Raw genomic sequence first — 20,103 nt, 5'->3', positions numbered from 1 at the left:
AGTAGTGACTGTAGCGGCAGTTACATCTAACTGAACAGGAAACAGAAACCAATTATTTTCTGCAAGGAAGTCTCAGAATGACTCTTTCAGTGGGGTAGATAACGAGCGTCAGATGTGTCAGAGCTGGTCTGTTACAGTGGCTGTTTGTTGAGCAGACCCAGGTGACAACCTCTGCTAAACCCAACGCCATTTGGTCACAATGAGGCTCCAGATTTAGCAGGGAGAACTACTTCCAGAAGTGTTTGTTCTTCATACTATTGCCCTTGCTATAATAAGAGGAGCACCAGAAGCAGCAGCTGGCAATTTTTGTGATGTCCACACAGCAGTGTATTGTGAAATTCTGGCACAGGGACTAGAGGAACTCATTGCATACCCATTCAGAAGATGTCAGTGAGTGTAGATGTGAAATATAAGCTTCTCAAGAGAAAGTACTTAAACTGCTTCCCTGCGCTCTTGCTTTGAGACTCGGGCATGAGGCTCAGATTCCAATAAAGAAAACTTTGAATTTCCCTTAAGACATGAATCTCTTAACTACTACCAAGATGACATCTAAACCACAAATATTGTCCACATATAAGGCTACTTAAGAATATCATTGTACAAGTGATACTGGGAGAAGTGTTTTGCTTAATTCTAATTTTTAACTAGCTGGGGTGGTAAGGAGACACTACTCAACATTTTCTAAATAAAGAAAAATAAAGAAAAGTTATTAGCGGAAAGATGCCTGAGTATTCCAGCCATCCTTCACTTCTGTCTGTTACAAGGGAGTGCAGGTATTATAACTAAATGCTTGTGGAGGTAACACAAGGATATTGTCTAGGCTTTGTGACAAAAGATTAATGTGTGAGAAACTTCTGTTATCCTCAGATTATTGCAATTTCACATTTAGCTTTAGTATGAAAGTATACTCAATTACGCCGCCGCAAATACGTAGTGTGGCTTGATATAAAACATACAACCTATTTTGTAAGGAATTAAATTGATCTTTTATCACTTTCTCTTGAAAGTATCAGCTATAAGAGCTCTAAAACTAATTGTTGAAGCTTAAAATAATTACAAAATTGATAATAAACATATTCTTTGGTTATATGTTCTCAAAGCAAGTGTTTACTTCAGAGCTGTAATTCAGTTGAAGTCCTTCATTCAGCAGTTGGGCCATCAGGCTCATATTAATGAAACTTTCCACTCTGGATTTTTGTGAAGACATTTCAGGAACATGTTTTGTAATAGCAGGTAGTGTCAGTACAGTGATATCAGCAAACAACAGTAGATTCATTTGACTTGCATTTCTGTAGTCAGTGCTTAAAAATTACAGGGGCATCCTGCTAAAGTGCTGCTGGAAGTCTGACACCCCTGTCTCTGAGGTCTTTCTCTTTGCAGTACAGAGAAGCCTGCATTCTTTGCTTCACTGTTTGAGCTGGATGTAGGAAATACCCACAGAAGTGCCTGGAGAACCAGGGTCCCACATACTCCCTGCATGGCAGTTAACGCGTGTGACATGTTAAACGCTGCAGGACAGGTGGAAGGGGTGCTGTACAGAGCGCTGGGGTACTTTAGATGCCTTTTCATTCTTGATTTATTCACCTTTAGTTAGATTCTCAGATATTGGGGAGGAGTCCCATTAGTGACTGCTGGGAAATGCTCTGGGTGCTTTTGACGTCTGTTTCCTTTTGTTTAGGGAGTCACAATTCCCAGTCAGAGACGCTACGTGTACTACTATAGCTACCTGTTAAAGAATCACCTTGATTACAGACCAGTGGCACTGCTGTTTCACAAGATGATGTTTGAAACAATTCCCATGTTCAGTGGCGGAACTTGCAGTAAGTACTCAGCACTCCCTTGTTCTTCATTAGCTCTGGCTAAGAGCTGGTTGTGTGAATTCTCAGGTGACTGGATTGTATTGTTGTTTTACTATAATCTTAGATTGTACTAAATGGAAACATATTTGGATATTTGCTCTTCACCTTCTTAAAAAGCTGTTTTTAAAAATACAGCAACTTTTGGAAAATGGGAATTGCAAAATAATGTTTGTTTCAAATGTGGCAAGGTTATTTTTCCCCTGGTGGTTTGAGAAAGTATGTACGCAGTGAGTTTTTTTATCTATGGAATAATTCTCTTCTTTAGACAAAGGCTTATAAAGTATTATGTGTCCCAGTGACCAAGTAGTGTGATATGCTGGTGTGCAGTGTGTCAATAAGGAGCAGCAGATTCCTTGGAAATTCCTAGTGTGACTGCATATTCTCTTCTGCCTTTCTGTGGGCTGTGTTACAGAGCAGGAACTGCCTGGTTCTGCATGTTCTTTCTTTTTGTTGCAGTGGAAATTATTTTTCTAATGGCTTTGCTGTGATGATTACTGCAATGTGTAATTAGTTCCAGTGCCTACTGTGGTTTTGAGTAAAGTTGCAGTATTGGTGTTGTTGTAAGATGGTACCTGAACACAGTGCACAAAAGAAACAGCATGGCAGCTTGTCAGGCCAGCTGTATTTTCAGGAGGAAGATGCAGAGGGAAGCCTCTGCCAGAAAACCTTTCTCAGAGTTAGAGGTGTGGAGGTTGTATGTTCTGCAGTTCAGTGTTGTGGATAAACTTGTGAAATCAAGCTATGTGAAGTATGGATTATTGCATTATTAACTGTTTTGCCCTTACCAGACTTCAGCGTGTTACTTTTCCAGGAGGTTGTTGGGATAAACAAGTCATTGCTAAGCACATGGGAAAACAGAGTACCTACCAATTTCAGCATCTTTGAGGAGTGCTGCCATTTATGTTTCTGTGCAGTTTTTCATTGATTTGTTTTTTCAGAAATGAAAGCGATGTGTTGCTCTTCATCCGTGTAACTCTGGTATTAATTTTAGCGACAAATGGTATTTTTTTGATCTGTGTCATCTTCCTTCTGTTGTAAAATCACAGAGCAGAGTTGTGTCTGTCAGGCAGAAAAGAAAGGATACCAGGTTTCATATTGCTCAGGATTTGAGAGAGTTAAGTATGATGTTAGAGACAGGCTGCTCAGCAAGATAGTGTGGGTGATCTCAGTTGAGATTCCCACAGCTCCTCAGTGGCAGATGCAGTTTACCATGTGTTGTCTAGAGAGCAGTCTACACCTGAAATTAACAGAGAAACCAGGAGAAACGATTAAATGCAGAAAATACTAAAAGAGTAAATGCAAGATTTATTGGAATAAATTTCATTTAATATTTCTGGCTTTCGTGCTTGCTTCCCTTGGCAGTTTCAAAGTTACATCTCCTCAGGCTGCAGCAAAACCTCACAACTTCAGCTGTTACTTTAGTTTAGAAAACTACTCTGTGGCTGGCACTCGTGGTGGTTTACAGGACAGACTTTACGGGCTTTGTCTGTATAGCCTGCTGTCAGTGCAGATTGATTTATGTATTACTGTTAAATTTTATCCTTGTTCTTGTTTGTCTAACAGCTCTGATTGTGTAAGAGAGAAATCGGTTTGTTCTGACATTAGTGCCTGCTATGCAGCATGGAGAAAAGACAGAAGAGAACTTTCATCTAACACAGAGATGAGAGGAAATGTGTGAGGAAAAATCAAGAATTTACTATATATGGTTGTTTTATACTCCATTATAAAGAACATGCAGCTTTCTAGGAATCCTTTAGTTGCGTGAACAAATTGCTACAAAATACAGAAATCTGTGAGGTTATTTCAAATTATGTCCCATGAAGCTTTTTTCTTTGCCTTGCAGTGCTTGATTCATGATACATACTGAACTTTCAAAGTGCTATAGGCTATAGCTGTGATTCTGATTGCATTTTTTTGACACTTAAAGGACATTTCTTGCAAAGTGACACTCTGTTTTTACCGTGCAGATCCTCAGTTTGTGGTGTACCAGTTAAAGGTAAAGATATTCACCTCCCCTTCAGGACCCTCAAGACGTGAAGACAAGTATATGTACTTTGAATTCCCTCAACCTTTGCCGGTATGCGGTGATATCAAAGTGGAGTTCTTCCACAAACAGAACAAGATGTTGAAAAAGGTTGGTTTTCTTGCCTTTTTGGAAAACGTTATCAACTCAGCCTTGATGCAGGACTGGGACACTGGTTATTTTTCAGTGATGTGCCATCACAGTGTGTAATTCTTTCACGTCTAGTTTTCCCAAGTAGAGAGTCTTTCACAAAATGAAGGCTGGATGTTTTGAATCAATGAGATTAAGTACAAAGGTTGGATATAAATTATGTTGGATATGTATTGGAGTAGTTTGGGTAGTAGTGAAGGATCTAATTGAGGAAGAAGCATTCACAGTCTAAAAATAGACCTGCATACTGAGCAAGTTAACTCCAGCTGTTTTCTTCACTAAATTTTCTTGAGGCTTTAGCAGGCATGAATGATCTTGTGTGTGTGCTATTGGCTGATTTCTATCCATCTGTCAAATCTGGTTGAAATTCCAAGGTAGTTCCTGTGCACTGTGTGAAAATCTCTGCAATCTATTCAGCCATTACTTCAGTTTGTATTGCAGTGTCATCTGCATTACCTTGTCTTTAGGCATATAGAGAATTCATTCCAAACTGAGGATTTTATCAGTATCTCACTTGTAGGGGAAAAAATTAATCTGGAACTTAATTTGACACCAATCAATGAGTTATTAAAGATGAATGTTTAATTTATGTTTGTGCTTATAGAGATAGTTTGTATCTACTAAAGTGAAGCATGAGGATGAAAACCCTGTTGTTTTAAAGGTTACCTTTGTACTTACTGTTTAAAATTCCAGTCTTAATGAATAACTGTTTATTGTTTAATGGAATAAAGCTTAAGAACATTCTTTGAGCAAATACTGCAATCAGACAAACCATAATAATGAGAATACTAGAGTGAACTGGGAGATGAATGTAAGTTGTAAGATGCCAGTTATTAGCTGTGCATACGAGACGCATGCTTTTTTGTTTATGGACCTCGTTCAAGTTACTGTTAGCTAGTTTAGTGGTAAATTTTCAGTAGCTGGAAATGTCCTGTTCTGTTGTCTGGCATGTGCTAGTGCCTGCAAAAGTTTAAGCTGATGCTTAATGAGAATGCTTTCTTCTGCTTGTTTAATTAAACGTAGTTTGTATTGCCTAGTTGCCCTGATTGAGAACTGTAAAACATTTGGCAAACAGAAATGACTGGTTTTTAGGCATTAAAATTAACAATATTTAAAACTTCAGTACACAAGAGCCAATTTTAAGAGCGTTATAGGAGCAGCCAGGTAAGTTCTGTGTGTATGCATGAGGGATGCAGGGAGAAGATGGGGAAAAAAAACCCTAAACATTTGAGACAGGGTTTTGTTTTAACCAGGCCTTGTCCTGTCTAACTTGGGAATTGGGTTTCTTTACTGTGTTGAGTAACAGATAGATTGTGAACATGCTTCCTAGGAGGCATTGTGCTGTTCTCCCCACCAAGCAAGTTCTCATAACATCTGTACGTGGCTCTGATGAAAGATCTCGGGTCTCTTGTGCCCAGATTGAGCTTTCCTATTTATTTTACCTCTAGAGAGGGCACTGAGATCCAGTGGTAGCATGAACTAGATGTCATTGTTGTCACATATGATTTCTATAGTATAAATTCAGGCTAGAAATGTTTGTTTTGGATTGTCTGCAGAAATGTAGCAAGCGTGTTGCTGTGCTGTAGTTTCATTTCAGTGTCATGTCAGCTGCAGTTCAGTTCATAGGAGTCTTGTAGTTTGAGTAACTAGTTCTTCGTTTTTTTCCACATAACATCCCCTAACTATTCTAGTTCTGTGGATCACAAGATCAAGACAGAGAAGAGCAACTTCATACTGCTTTTTATTTTTTTAACACTAGGGTTGAGAAGCGAGGAGTTAGTGAAAGCTGTTCTTTCTACAAACAGTTTCTGCAAACTTCCCTGAGAGGATGAAACCTCTTTCCAGACAGAGTTCTTTTGTAAAGAAACGACCTTGATAATCTGCTTCAAAAATCTATTGAATCTAATGCTTAAATACCCTCAGCATAGAAATCAAAGCCAAAATAAAATTGTATGCTGTTACGTAGCTCTGGTAATACCACCTCTATTAGTTCTAACGTAAATGCAAACACAAATTGGAGGCATATGTGAGGTGTGAACATCCTAGTCTGATTTATGAAACCACTGCTGAGCAATTCTTAAGAATTAGTGAGATATTCCATCTCCGATGTTTGCCTTGGCACCAAGGATGGTCCTTCCACGTGGTCTCTGTAAAGTTACATAAAGTGTCTGAGATGAGAGTAGGCAAAGGTGAATGGATATTGGTGGCAGAAAATCTGTCCTGGAAGAACTCTGAACACGCTTCTGTGCACAAGTGTTGCACATCCATGAAGTCCCCTTTGTTTTGCACTTAGTGGAGCCTGTTTTTTTTCCAGATAATTTGACTCTATAGTTTTTACTCAAAACCCAAGAAGTGAAGGTCTTCCAGTGCAGGAACTTTGCAAATTGCAGAGCTTGCCACGTCTCTGCAGTGATCACCTGAGCTATAAGGTGTGACAGTGTCATCCTTCAGAGATTCTAGCTTGCTTAGGTGTGTGTTTCTGGAAGCTGGAATGACAGATCTGTTGCCTAGCACTGATTCCTCTTCTCCCAAGGTTTTCTGTTAGCGGATTTATACGTAGCTGCCAAACAAGTTTTTTGTGCATGTTTGAAGACATCACATCACCTCTGAGCATTTTAACTTTCCCTAACAATCCTAATCAACAAACTAATGACATAATTTGAACAGTAGGTGTTGGTCCATCCTGAGGCTTGGGTTGGAGAAAGACTATCTCATCTCTGGAAATGAAAGAATATTCTCTGCACTCCTTCTGAGTTTGTCTTGGTGTTCAATACCACTGGTCTCAGCTTGAGCATTCTGGATAAGCCTACGTGCACCTGCTTTCAGAGTTCATAGTCCTAACAGCAGTATTATCTGCAAGGTGCTCTACTGTGGAAAGTCCTCAACTTTGATAGAGCTCTTTGATAAAATTATTAGTATGATATGAAACAAGCTTTAGTGACCAAGTGATTTTGAGCGTGCATGCTAGGTTCTTGATGTAAAATTTAAATCTGTTGTGCCCTCTTATTTTAATGGCAAAACTTAATTTAAGCAAATTCAACTAACCTCTGCCAAAGGGTCATTCAGTGCTTCTGAGAAGGTGCTGGTAAGACTGCTTTGGGAGAGTTGCCATGTTTCAAATTTTTTTTTTGCTATGTGTGCCACCTAGCACGAGCTAGGGATTCCAAAACTTTGGATTCTTTCTTGTCTAATTAAGGTGCTTTCTGTATTCTTAGCCATTTTTTCTGGCATGTAGTTACTTCCTTTCCTTCTGTATGCTTGCTCATATGAGAGCGAAATGGTACAATGTTTTAGTACAGTTCATATATAAGAATTTGTGACCAGTGGAAGTCAACATTTTGGAGTTCTTTGAGCAATTTGTTTTGTTTCCCTCTTCTGACCTATAGCTTGCTCTTTTACCATCTCCAGTTGTAGTCTGTAGTCTCTCTAGATTTGCTTCTGTGTTCCTATTAGAAACAGTTTTCTTTACTTATTGATGTTGACATGATAATATTAAAGGGTTTCAAAGTATCCATATGTCACTTGATTAAATGAGAATCTGTTTAAAAATAACGCAAGGGATTTGGTAGTCTTCCTGCCTGCAGAGCCTGGAGGTAAAGGAGACCTTTTAGGTGCACTCCTCATACTGATGAAACAGTGGTCATTGTGTAAGTCACTGCTGGTTGATACCCAGAATCTAGCGTAGGTGGTGCTGGCAGCGTTGTTTTGAGCTGTTGTCTGTGCCACTGTGTTCTTTGAGTTTGTAGAGATGAAAAGTTCTGCTGCATGGTTAAAGAACACTTTGGGTCTTGGCTTTTTATCAAATGTTGAAGAACAAACTCTTCAAATGTCAGAAGACTTCAACTGCAAACCTGAAAATGGTACAAGTTGCATCAGTCATGGTTATGGGAAGGCTGTGATACTGGCCTGGAGCAGCTTGGAACGTGTCCTCTGTCTTTTGATTGCTGGATAGCATCTGTAATAACTCTTAGCTATTACTGCAAAGTGATTAAGTGCCCGTAGGTCCCTCTGCAAATTGAAACTCTGGGGGATATGGGAACTCCTTGCTGATGGCTTAAATGATATTAGGTTTGGATGTCAGTCTGCAGTTAGAGACAGATATCAGCTGTGGAGTGAGGTGTGTTTTCCTGTCATCCTGAGAACTGAACAGTTACTCGTGATGCTGATATACTCTGAATAATTCAGCTTTTGTCTCAAATGTCAGGTGCTGCACTGTAGATTTTATGATTCTGACTTGCTTATGGCAAGAAATGTCTGATTTTTTTTTTTTAAGTGGATTCCTGTGATGTAATTGGAAGTGAAGCAATGTACATTTAAAAAACAAAACAAAACAAAAAAACTGAAAAACCCTACCTAATATTTTTCAGAAGCCTGTTCATTACATAATTTTTCTTGCTCTGATACTCAAATTTGATAAATAAAGCCCAAGTTCTGGTCATGCTTTAATTTTTTACATTCTCTCTGTCTTTGGCCCATACTACATCTCTTTTTTCATTGCCTCCTGTGGAATATCTTTGAGTTTGCTGCTTGAACCTGACTCAGTCCTCACTTGGAGTAATGGGCCTTGTTTCTCATTGAGAGCAGTGACAAAATTATCAGCCCCAAAAGGTGATACCCGGAAACGTGACCAAGTCTTCCCTTAGTTTGAGTAGGTCTGCCATGTTTCAGTACCCATCAACTTAGTTTATTAAACTAACTTAATTAATGTAGCAGGAAGGGAGAGAAAATAACTTGATGCTTTAAAGAAACTGCAGGGAGATAAGATAAATGACCTGCTCAGACAGGCAATAATGTTTAGTTTCAGCCTCTGAAGACCTCTTCAAATTTATCCCAAGGAAGCAAATGAAGAGATGTCTGCTGAGAATTTTGTCATTTGTCTTGTCCGAATCTCATGATTGCTTGTTCAGGCTGGCTCTGATGTGCCAAATAAATCCTTCCTGGTTTTGCTCCACCTAATCAAGCTTTAAACTTCAGAAGTCCATGCCTTCTGCCTCTGCCAGTGTTTGTTTGCATTCAGTGACCTTGTTTGCTTTGGCACTGTTTCCCTCCAAAGCTGCTTCAGCACTATTGATATAAGCCATTTTCCAGTTCTTTCCATTCAGTTGCTGCAATTTGTGTTTGTTAGCTTAGTCCTTTCCTTTTCTGACTTCTTTGGAACCATGGTGTGGCTCTGAGGACCAGCACCAAAGTATGTGACTGCTTTTACAGTGTGATTCTGAAGAGTGGTGTCAGTGGTACTGTCGTACCTACAAGAAGTGGGTTCTTCCTTCACTTGACCTTTACACCAGCAGTGCGCCTGCAGGTGATATTTCCACTTGCTTACAGAGTTGTAATACCCTCAGGCTTGCTCTCTCCCACTGTTTATCACAGCATCTGGACTCCAAACCTTCCTGTTCTGAAGCTGAAGGGCTGATGCCGTTGGTTGTTTCTGGTTTGACCTGAACTGGTTAGTCTTTTGATTTGATCAGGAGTGATCATTTCCTTGGTGGATTTTTTTTCTTTTGGGCGCTCCATCTTCATGGTGGAGGAGCATGGACCAAGTTATTCTGAAGAATTCTTCATGAGGATCTTACCTGCTGCCATATGAGGTTCCATGAGGAATATGGAAAAGTAAAGCCTTCTTTTCCAGGACATTCATCCTGTACTTCCACATTCTGAGGTGGACATTTAAGACTTTGAGGTAGCATTAGTGAAGAAGAGGATGCTAAATATCTGAATAGGCTGGGCCTTGCACTGATGGCTGAGTGGAATGGATTAGCTCCAACACAATATCATGAGATAACTTGAAGGGGTTTGGTAGCAGTGACAAGGATCTGTCAGCCTCCCAAGGCAACTGTAATTATAGCATGTTAGTGTGGTAGATTAGATGCTGGTGGGGCATGTGTTGAAGTGGATAATTGTTTAAGTGCCAGAAATGTTTCTGGCTGAAATGTTGCACTTTTGCCTTTCCCCTTGCATTTCCTTAATAGTTGTGATGTCTCAGGTCCTTATAGGAAATGCACACAAGCTGGAAACTTTTTCTGTGTGCCTTACCTAAAACAGTGAAGTTGAAAGTGGGGCTGAAAGTGGGGCTAATGAGCTTTGGGTAGGGAAGGCAGATGCTGCTTGTTTCATATACTTTTGAATTCTCAGTGTTTTTGTACTTACGTTATATTAATTTATATTAATACTTTTAATATGAAAATTTATATTAATAATTACGGTATACTAATTTGTAGACAAGAGTATTAGCTAAGCAGTCAAATCTTCTCTGCTCCAGTACCAATGCCCAGAAAACAATGATGACTTCCTGGTGCCAAGTTGCCTTCAATAGGGAGGCATGCTCATGTAGTGTGCAGTAGAACCACCAACTTTTAATAGAAATGCAAGAACTTTAGCTCTTGTGGGAAGACTGGGCCTTTGCATTTTGGATCTTTTGCCTTAAAGCTGAAAGTAGAGTGAAATAACAGTTTCCTTTTTACAAAGGAAGTAGACACAGCTTAGAGTTTCCAATAAATGAGTGCTTAGTGTGCTAGTCAAGACCAGCTTGTTAATGGTAGCTAATCTTTGAAATGTCTACTCTTGACTGGTGAAGGCGTAGCAAATGGTGGAGAAGTAGTACAGGGACATTCAGTGTATCTTATCGAGCTGTTTAGCTGAAACTGTAGAGGTGAATTTTCTCAGCGTATCTTTTTCAGAGAGTGCCTATCCCAGAGCAAAACATAGCTGCTGGTCATAGAATAGAGTCATAGAATCCTTAGAGCTGGAAGGAACATCTGAACGCCATCTATTGCAACTCCCCTGCAATGAACAGGGCTACACAGCTAGATCAGGTTGCCCAAGGCGTTATCTAGCCTGGCCTTGAAAGTCTCCAGGGACAGGACATCAACCACATGGTGAGCCAGGTGTTACAGTGCCTCACCAATCTCACTGTGAAAGATTTTTTTTTCTTTATCACTTTGCTAAATTTTCTCTCTCTGAGCTTGTAACCATTTCCCCTTGTTCTGTCATGCAGACCCTACTAAAAAGTCTTTCCCTTTCTTTGCTGTGGCTCTCCTTAAGTCATCTCACAGCCTTCTCTTCTCCAGACTGCACAGCCCCAGCTCTCTCAGCCTGTCCTAACAGGGGAGGTGTTCCATCCCTTGGATCATTTTTGTGGCCCTCTCTGGCTGCTTTGGATGGACTCCAGCAGGTCCATGTCTCTCCTGCACTGAGGACTCCACATCTGCATGCAGTGCTCTAGGTGAGGCCACACCAGCACAAAGCAGATGAGCAGGATCACCTCCCTCGTCCTGCTTGTCACGCTTCTTTGGATGCAGCTCAGGATACGATTGGCTTTCTGAACTGTGAGAGCACAGTGCTGCCTCATGTCCAGCTTGCCATCCATCAGCACCATCAGGTCTTTTTCGGCAGGGCTGTGCTCAATCCTTTAATCCCCAGCTTGTATTGGTAGTGAGGATTGCCTTTACCCAGGTGCAGACCTTGCATTAGCCCTGTGGAGAAGGAGGACTTGGTGGTCCTTGTGAACAAGGTGCCGGACATGAGCCAGCAGTGTGCACCTGCAGCCCAGAAGGCCAACTGCATCCTGGGCTGCAGTAGAAGAGGGGTGGCCAGCAGGGAGAGGGAGGTGATCGTACCCCTCTACTCAGCTCATGTGAGGTCCCATCTGCAGTGCTGCGTCCAGGCTTGGGACCCTCAGCACAGGAACGATGTGGAGCTCTTGGAGCAGGTGATCGGAGGGCTGGAGCACCTCTCCTGAGGAAAGGTTGGGGAAACTGGGCTTGTTAAGCTTGGAGAAGAGAAGGCTCCGGGGAGATCTCATTGTGGCCTTCCAGTACTTGAAGGGAGCGTGTAAACATGAGGGGGAACGGCTGTTTACGAGGGTGAATAGTGATAGGACAAAGGAGAATGGCTTTAAACTGAGACGGGGGAGGTTTAGTTTGGATATTAGGAGGAAGTTTTTCACTCTGATGGTGGTGATGCAGTGGAACAGGTTGCCCAAGGAGGTTGTGGATGCCTCATCCCTGGAGGCATTCAAGGCCAGGCTGGATGTGGCTCTGGGCAGCCTGGTCTGGTGGCTGGTGACCCTGCACATAGCAGGGGGTTGGAACCAGATGGTCGTTGTGGTCCTTTTCAATCCAGGCCATTCTGTGATGATTCTATGATTTGGATTTGTTGCGCCTTATGAGGTTCACCTGGGCCCACTGCTCAGCCTGTCTAGATCCTGCTGGCTGGCATCCCATCCCTCTGGTGTGTCGCCGCACCCCACAGCTTGATATCATTGGCAAACTTGCTGAGGGTGCACTTAACTCCACTGTTGAAGTTATTGATGAAGATATTAAAGAGTGTCGGTCCCACAGCACGTATGGAGATGGACACTTGTATCACCTCTTTGATCCTAGTGACAGACATAATATACTGGCTGATATCACCTAGTTCTTTCAAAATTACATTTTGCTTTGTCTCTTTGTGTCTGGATGCCTGTTGTGGTGTTACAGTGGATAATCTAAAGGACCAGATAGCTGGTGGTGGGCATCTGTCAAGTTCTGCTTAATAGCAATATACGTAAACAGTCTAAGCTGCCCTTTTGTGTAGGATGGCAATCACTTTCAGAGTGCGACTTCTCTTAGTAATGGTCAGCAAGCATGTACCTGCTAAGAACTGTCTCCGTGAAGCTGTAGTGAATCCACTGTGATGGGCACTCTTCTGTAGGGTGCGTTTGCTCTGTCACAACTATTTCTGTATATAAATAAAAATGTTCTGTTACACAGGAGGCAGTAGAGGATGATGTTCTATGTTGATAAATGTTAGTCACCTATAATGCTTTGCACAGGTTGTTAGATCTGACTAACCCTTGCTAGGAAAATGTCTTTATGCCTTGTGGTTGCAGGCTTACCACTTGTCTAACTTGTCATCTACTTTTTTCATAGATAATTGATTTTATAACTACTTTTTAATAAGAAGCAACTTCTGAAAGCGAAATTGGATAAAATTTATTTTGATTGATGCAGAGTGTTGTGTATTGCCTGGGCGAATTGGTGGAAATGTCTTTGCATGCAACATAACTGATGATGTACTGTTGTCCGAACTAGTTTCGTTTGGTATTATTGATTTGGTTTTGATCAGTTGGTATTAGTCAATTTTATAAGCTGCTAGAGAATATTAAAGCAAGCTTGTTCTTTGTGTTTTTCCTCCCTAGGACAAAATGTTTCACTTTTGGGTAAATACATTCTTCATAGGACTGGATGAAAATTCAGACAAAGTAGAAAATGGAAGTCTAGTTGCAGATCAGGAACTTGATGGTATTTTCAGTACAGAGCGCTCAGATAATGACAAGGAATATTTAATCCTTACATTAACAAAAAATGATCTAGACAAAGCAAATAAAGACAAAGCCAACAGATATTTTTCTCCGAACTTCAAGGTCAGTATACATTTCATGTAAACAAAGCTGAAAAGCTGCATGAAGTTATCTGATTTGTTTGTCTTGCTTTACAGAGGAACTGTTTGAAACTGTGCAGAAATCTAACTCACGTATGTGTTTCCTACCACTTAGCCAAAGGTTTTAACTTCCTAAGTGTATTGACTTTTCCAGGAAGCCAGTAAATGGTGTGAGAGTTTTTCTGTGTAAAACTGGTGAGACTGGGAGAGAAAAGGAGAAAAGCTTCTTCTTTTTTTTTTTTTTTTTTTTTTTTTTTTAGGTATTTATCAAAGCCATTAGAGATGATTAGTAAGAATTCCAGAGAATCTAACAGCAGTTTTTTCTGGTACCTGCTGCATTACTGTTAGTGCTGAGCTTTATGCATAATTTCTGAGTTGATTTGCAGAGGTACACACTTCATGGGAACAGCTTATAACCTGAGTTTTGGCTCTGAGGAGAGCGAGCCATTGCCAGCACTGTTCTCAAAATGGAAAGGATGTTTTTGAGCACACTGATAAAATGTCAGGAGTCCACAACTGTACGTATCTGAATGTAGCAGTTACAGTTACCTGATTGTTGCATGGATCAGACCTTAATGCACAAAAACGAATCACTGGTTATGGTACTGAAAAAGCACTTTGTTCATTTCTGCAATGTTATTACAATCTCTGTGTTGTCAGAGATGTAGAAGTAGGATGGTTGAAAAGCTGACATGGCTGCAGTGTTGTGTCCAGCTGCTGTAGCTCCAGAACAGAAATGGCTGGTGCAGGTGCCCAGAACTTCAGCAGAGCTTGCTGGTGGATCTCTCTTCTCTCAGGAGTAGTACTGAGAGTTTGGCTACTCTAAGAGCTCTTACTTTTCTTTCCAGACTAGGGAGGGGAGCAGTTGTGTCACTCAGGATAGTGAAAGGAGCTGTGCTGTTGCAGATAGCAGTTGTTACCTGTGCTGTGCCAAAGTTCAGGTTACCTTTTTAAATTGTTGTTTTTTCCTTCCCCAGGTGAAGCTATTTTTCACAAAAACGGTAGAAGAGCCATCAAATCCAGAGGCTAGCAGTTCAACTTCTGTAACACCAGATGTTAGTGACAATGAACCTGATCATTACAGATACTCTGACACCACTGACTCTGATCCAGAGAACGAACCTTTTGATGAAGATCAGCATACGCAGATTACAAAAGTCTGAATATTTTTTTTTTATCGGAGATAAAAAAAAAAAAAGCAACCGCGAAGAATGACAAACTTGAATAAACTGAAAAAAAGGACCTTTTTAAATGGCAATAGGACATAGTGTCAGATTACCAATTATAGGAACAATTCTTTCCTGACCAATCTTGTTTTGCCCTATAAATCTACAGGTTTGACACTTGTCCAGTTGAATAAAAATGGTTACGTAGCTCTGATATGTATATACCTTTTTGTGTCAAAAGGACATTAAAACTTCAATTAGGAACTATAAATATGGCACTTTCCCATTTTATTCCAGTTTTATAAAAGTGGAGACAGACTTAATGTGTATACGTAGGAATTTTTCCTTTTGTGTTCTGTCACCAAACAAAGTTTTGAAAAAATGCAAATATACAGGTTCACATCCTGCCCCTTTTTTTTTTTTTTTTTTTTTTTTTTTTTTTTTTTTTTGCACTTATGTGGCAACAGAAAAGTCTGCAGTTGGCTAAGAGATGTCTCTAGAAGGTTTTACTACATTCTAATGCATGTATTTTGGATGGGGGATGGAAAGTAATGCTCAGAAAGGAATATAGTCTGCTGGAGCTTGGCCTGTGTACCATATCCGGCTATTTACTTGCACCTTTCTTTAGCATGCTGCCGTAATTCATCCTGGACAATTGAAGAGTCGCCGCTGTCACTGCTTGTTGTTTGTGCATTTTATTTTTTTAAGTGTAATGGTGCTAGAAAAGGCAGCTAGAGGGAGTGGTTCTGTATAGGGGTACAGGAATGAACCTTCGCAACATCCTAAAGACCTGCAAAATGAAGGGAGAAAAATTATTGGGGTCACAGAAAGGAAACACAGCAACAATGACTTAACCATACAAATGTGGAGGCTATCATCTTAAAATACGGGCTTGAAACAAATTGTAAAAATTGTCGGTGATTCATTAATTGTTTTACTGAATTGTAACGGCTGCTCCATCTCCTGTGTAATCAAGACCAGTGCTAAAAGTCAGTTGCTATTAGTGCATACGTCAGGCAACATCTTAACATTTCTTATTAGGTCTTCAATCATATTCCTGCTGAGAATACTTCATGTGCTGCCTTGCAAGCTTTTTTTTCCTCATTAATATGAAAGTATTTTGTAGCGGTGCACAGGAAATTTCAATTGGAGATTCTCCAGGTTAGTGTTTATTTTGAAGATTTATGATGCATTTATTCAGTCAAACCTCTGTCAGCCATTCCGCCCCTTTGACCTTACACATTGTATTACAATGAGTTTTGCAGTTTTGCACACTTTTCTAAAAATGTCATTAACTGTTAGGGAATTTTACTTGAATACTCAGTACCTACAATATTTTAAAAAGAGACACTGCAGAGGAGACAGTGTTGAATTCTCAACGCTGTGTCTGTATGAAGATGTGTACTTTTCACAAGCAGAACTTGTCCCAACTGTATTGCTTGCTATTTAAAAAAAAGCAACACACCAACAAAAACCACAAATCAAAACAAACTAGATTTCTCATCTGGCAATGTTGTTTGTTCATAGGGCTTGAGATTCACTTTCAGCATATAATTGCTATGCCCAGACTGCAGATGACTTGACAGTACAACTACTGTTGTATGGACACGTGAAGAAGCTGACAAAGATGCTCACTCTGAAGTGCACCAAGGATTGCTGTCCCCAGATTTACACTTGTTCAATTAAAACTTCTCTTACTCAATTAACTTAATAGGGCTGACATTGAAGTTCATTAGCTGTGTTCTCGCCTAGATAACAGCAGTGTATGGAATCTGTGAGGGCCCTGTACGACAGCATTAATGGTAAGAATTGAAGGAGACGAGGCAGGACTCACTCTTGGCGAAGGAAAGTATCACGTGCTTTTTTGGGATCCGTTGGTCAACTTTGCTCATCGTATTCACGATTCTAACTTCTAACAGAGCTGGTAAATGTTTTCTGACATAGAGATCTGATCAAGCTGTAGTGTCTCAGTGGAGCAGGAGGCTGGTTCCAGTGCTCGCTGTTCCCAGTGGTGTTGACAAGCAGGAAGTGGTTACCTGGGGACATGACGTTAACTCTTACCCTTTTAATCATGTTTCACCCTGTCTGATTTTAACAGTTGGTAAAAAGATTGTGTTGGCTAATAAACAAACCTGTTCGTGCTTTCAAAGTACTGAGATATCGACACCGTTCTGTGTCCTGCTTTGAAGTTTGTGATAATAAAATGCATCGGTGTGCTTCCAGTGCGTAACGCCGAGGGCTGGATTGGAAGAGACGTGATGGGCTTTTGCACTGTTATTTTTCCTTTGGAATGTGAAAGGTTGGAATGAGGGTTTTGATTTTGAATGTTTCGATGTTTCTGAGAAGCCTTGCTTACATTTTATGGTGTAGTCATTGGAAATGGAAAAAATGGCATTATATATATATTATATATATAAATATATATTATACATACTCTCCTATAGTTTATTTCAGTTACCACCCCCATAGAAGTTGACAAGAATTACTACGACTGAAAGGTTTTTGAGTCCTTATTAAAACTTTATTTATGACAGTATTCATAATTAGCTTGAAACGCATTCTGTAGGTAATCTCTCCTTGAGTTTCTGGACTGTATGCTTAAACTTCTGGATGTGCAGCAGCTTACATGTCTGAAACTACTTGAAGGCATCACTTCTGTAAGAGCTTACTGTTAGGCCCTAAGCATCCTTGGTCATTGGTAGCCCCACTCAAAATATTTGCCACAGCTCTTAAGGGCAGCTGTACAAATAGCATCTGGATTTGAGGCACACGTTGGGAACTGGAGTTCGCATACAGCATCAGATGTTTTGGCTTGGAAAGCAAAACTAAAATTGGATGCTAGCATGCAAGTTCCATGTTTAGTCGTAGCAAAGGTGTGCAATATGCTAACGATGCCTGTGGTTGCCACGAAGTGCCTCGTTTACCTTTACGATACCATTAAGAAGTGTCATGCATGCAGATGGATGGGGTGGAACTGTGCACTAAAAGGGGCTCCGACTGCAGCGTTTGGCAGAGCTGCCTTTCTCTGCCAGTTCTAATTTTCAGTCTGTTTTCATATAGCATATATATATATAGATACTAAAAGAAAAAAAAAATCAGTCTGTTAAGCAGCCTTACTCTGATTCAGCCTCTTCAAATACTATTGTGCTGTGCAACAGTGGCTCTGTGTGTAATGCTATGCACTGAGAATACACAAAGTATGACATGTACAGGATAATGCCTCATACAAATCAGATGTCCGTTTGTTATTGTGTTTAACAACCCTTTATCTCTTAGTGTTAAAACTCCACTTAAAACTGATTAAAGTCTCATTCTTGTCACTGTGTGGGTGTTTTATTGAAGTATTCTGAGTACAGAATGGTCAGGTAATGTTCTGCTGGTAAGCAAATGATTTTCAGCATGTTTCTTAGAGCTACGGATGCTTCTGGAAGGAGCTCTGTGTGTATGAGGGTTTTGAGGTAGCTTGGAACCCTTTTCTACTCAGCACCTTTGAAGGAGGACTGGAAGAACGAGCTGTGCGCACTGACCTCCACAACCTGTTTCTTTCCTCCGACACGGTTGTGATGAGGTGCAGGACTGCCTTCCAGGGGAACTAAATCCTTCTTCAAGAGAACATTTGTGACTTTGTTTTTAATGTTAACTGGTGCATCTCCAGCTCTAAGTCAGCAACAAGCTGCATTTTCCCAGTGGAATAGCCCTGTTCTACATTAAGTACAAGTAAGTTAATGTACTTAAGTACATTAAGTACTACACTAAGACAAGTTTATGTTTTCCTATTGTTGCTTGGTTATTTTCAAGCTAGACTTGTTTTCTGACCTTAAATTAAGGAATACCTTCTCTTTTCCTTCAGTTTTAGGGTGGCCCTTTGAGCTTCCAGGAATAAACTTGTTATTCTTCTTTCCTTCCCGCTGGTTTTAATGTTAGCCCTGTGTTAAATCTGGCTAAGCATCAAAATCTGAGATGTTTGGTGCCCTGGCCCTTCCTTGTGAGTGGCACAGTTTAGGTCTTCACACCATTGTGGTAGAGCAGCAACCACTGCTCTGTGGTTTGTAAGTACGCACTGCTTCCTCGGGTAGGCTTAGTTTTCAGACAGAAAATGAAAACAGAGTAGGGCGATGTAGAAAGGAGGGATGGAAGCAATCTGGACAGCGTTCAGTCTGTTGAGCAGCTTCCTTAAGTACACGCATGTCTGCAAGGAGGTCCTCTTATGAAGATTGGTGGAAAGTGCTGTTGAGATGTGGGTAGAACATCTCCTTTGTTCCCATCCTGTTGCTGCTGGAGGGCATGTGATCCAGTGCTTAGCCCATCCCTGTACCCGCTGTTCCTGGTGGCACCTGTCCAGCTGTGCTGCTGGTGCTTGCTGGCCCTCTTTGCCCCTATGGGGCAGCAGGCAGCAGCGTGCCTTGTGCAGATCTCTTTTTGAAAGACTGCTGTAATGTGGTTGTTAATAATTCACCGGATCTTTTTTTAAAAACTGCGGACTGAGTTTCAAATCACCTCTTTTGGGAGGAGTTACGTTGGTAGCAACCTGGCTTTAAATGCTTTTTCTCATTTTTCTTTAGTTGTTTGGCATTTTGGTGATGAAATGAGTGGTGATGTATGCTACTATAAAAAAAATGCACTTTTTTTCCCCCCTCTTGGCATTTTTTCCTTGTGTTTTTCATGGTGTTTTGTTTCTTTTGTGCATTTCTTGTTCTCTGCTCATTTTTCTTTGTGCTTCTGAACATCTTAGGCACTGGTGTCTTTCTTGCAGCATAGGGCAGATGACTCCTTTTTGTTCTCTTGTTCAGCTTTATTTCAGCTTTATTCAGCTCTACTCTGAAGGCATAGCAAGGAGAAAAGGCTTTTAGGCTGCTTTCCTCAAGGAATAGATCTGGAGGAGCATAAGAGCAGCAAGCAGGTTTGGCTCAGCTGCTGATGTGCAGTGGGAACCTGCTCACCTTCATGCAGCCAAATGGGAATGGTGAGTTGTGCAGCTTTATTTTTTGAGGACTCTTCTTGTGCCTTGTGTCACATAGATAGCTCTATGGTGGGGAAAGGTGATACTGAAAATAGATGGGTGGAGACATGGAACTTGTGAAAGGAAAGGAGTGATGGAGCGTGATCAGAGAGATGTGATGAGGTTTTGCAAAAATAGTGTAAAACAGCTGTTGAGAAAGATCTGAGAGCCATCTGGAGGGCTGAGTTCAAAAGGGAGACAGATTGGGGAGAGATTGGCTTGAACATCATTGATTTTAGTCATTGGAAGAGTGGTGGAAATGTGGGAAATACTGAGTTGGAAAATACTGAGTAATACTGAAGAGTAGAAGAGAAGGGAGGTGCTTCTGCCAGGCTGGGATTGTGTGAACTCCAGAGGGCTGTCTGCTCTACTGGCTCTCAGCTTAGCTCTTCTGTGTAGAAAGGGATGAAAGGTTTGGTGTGAGAACTTGAGATCACAGCTTGTATGCTGTGCCCTGCTTAACGAACCAGGGAATTTGCTGCTTAC

General features: G+C 40.8%; 1 protein-coding gene across 1 annotated transcript in view; it reads left to right on the top strand.

Moving 5' to 3' along the window:
* The window catches only part of PTEN (phosphatase and tensin homolog), a gene marked incomplete at its 3' end in the record, with an annotated part of 42,619 nt that extends 28,004 nt beyond the window's left edge, over nt 1-14,615 (top strand). The window contains exons 6-9 of the mRNA XM_079536041.1: nt 1,679-1,820; nt 3,827-3,993; nt 13,211-13,435; nt 14,430-14,615. Of these exons, the coding sequence (XP_079392167.1) occupies nt 1,679-1,820; nt 3,827-3,993; nt 13,211-13,435; nt 14,430-14,615 (720 nt within the window). The remainder of the gene's footprint in view (nt 1-1,678; nt 1,821-3,826; nt 3,994-13,210; nt 13,436-14,429) is intronic.
* Nucleotides 14,616-20,103: the final 5,488 nt, after the last annotated feature.

This window comes from Tetrao urogallus (genome assembly GCF_951394365.1).
Source record: "Tetrao urogallus genome assembly, chromosome: 5".
NCBI lineage: Eukaryota > Metazoa > Chordata > Aves > Galliformes > Phasianidae > Tetrao > Tetrao urogallus.
Note: the sequence above shows the minus strand (reverse complement) of the source record. Positions and strands in the feature narration are given on the sequence as shown.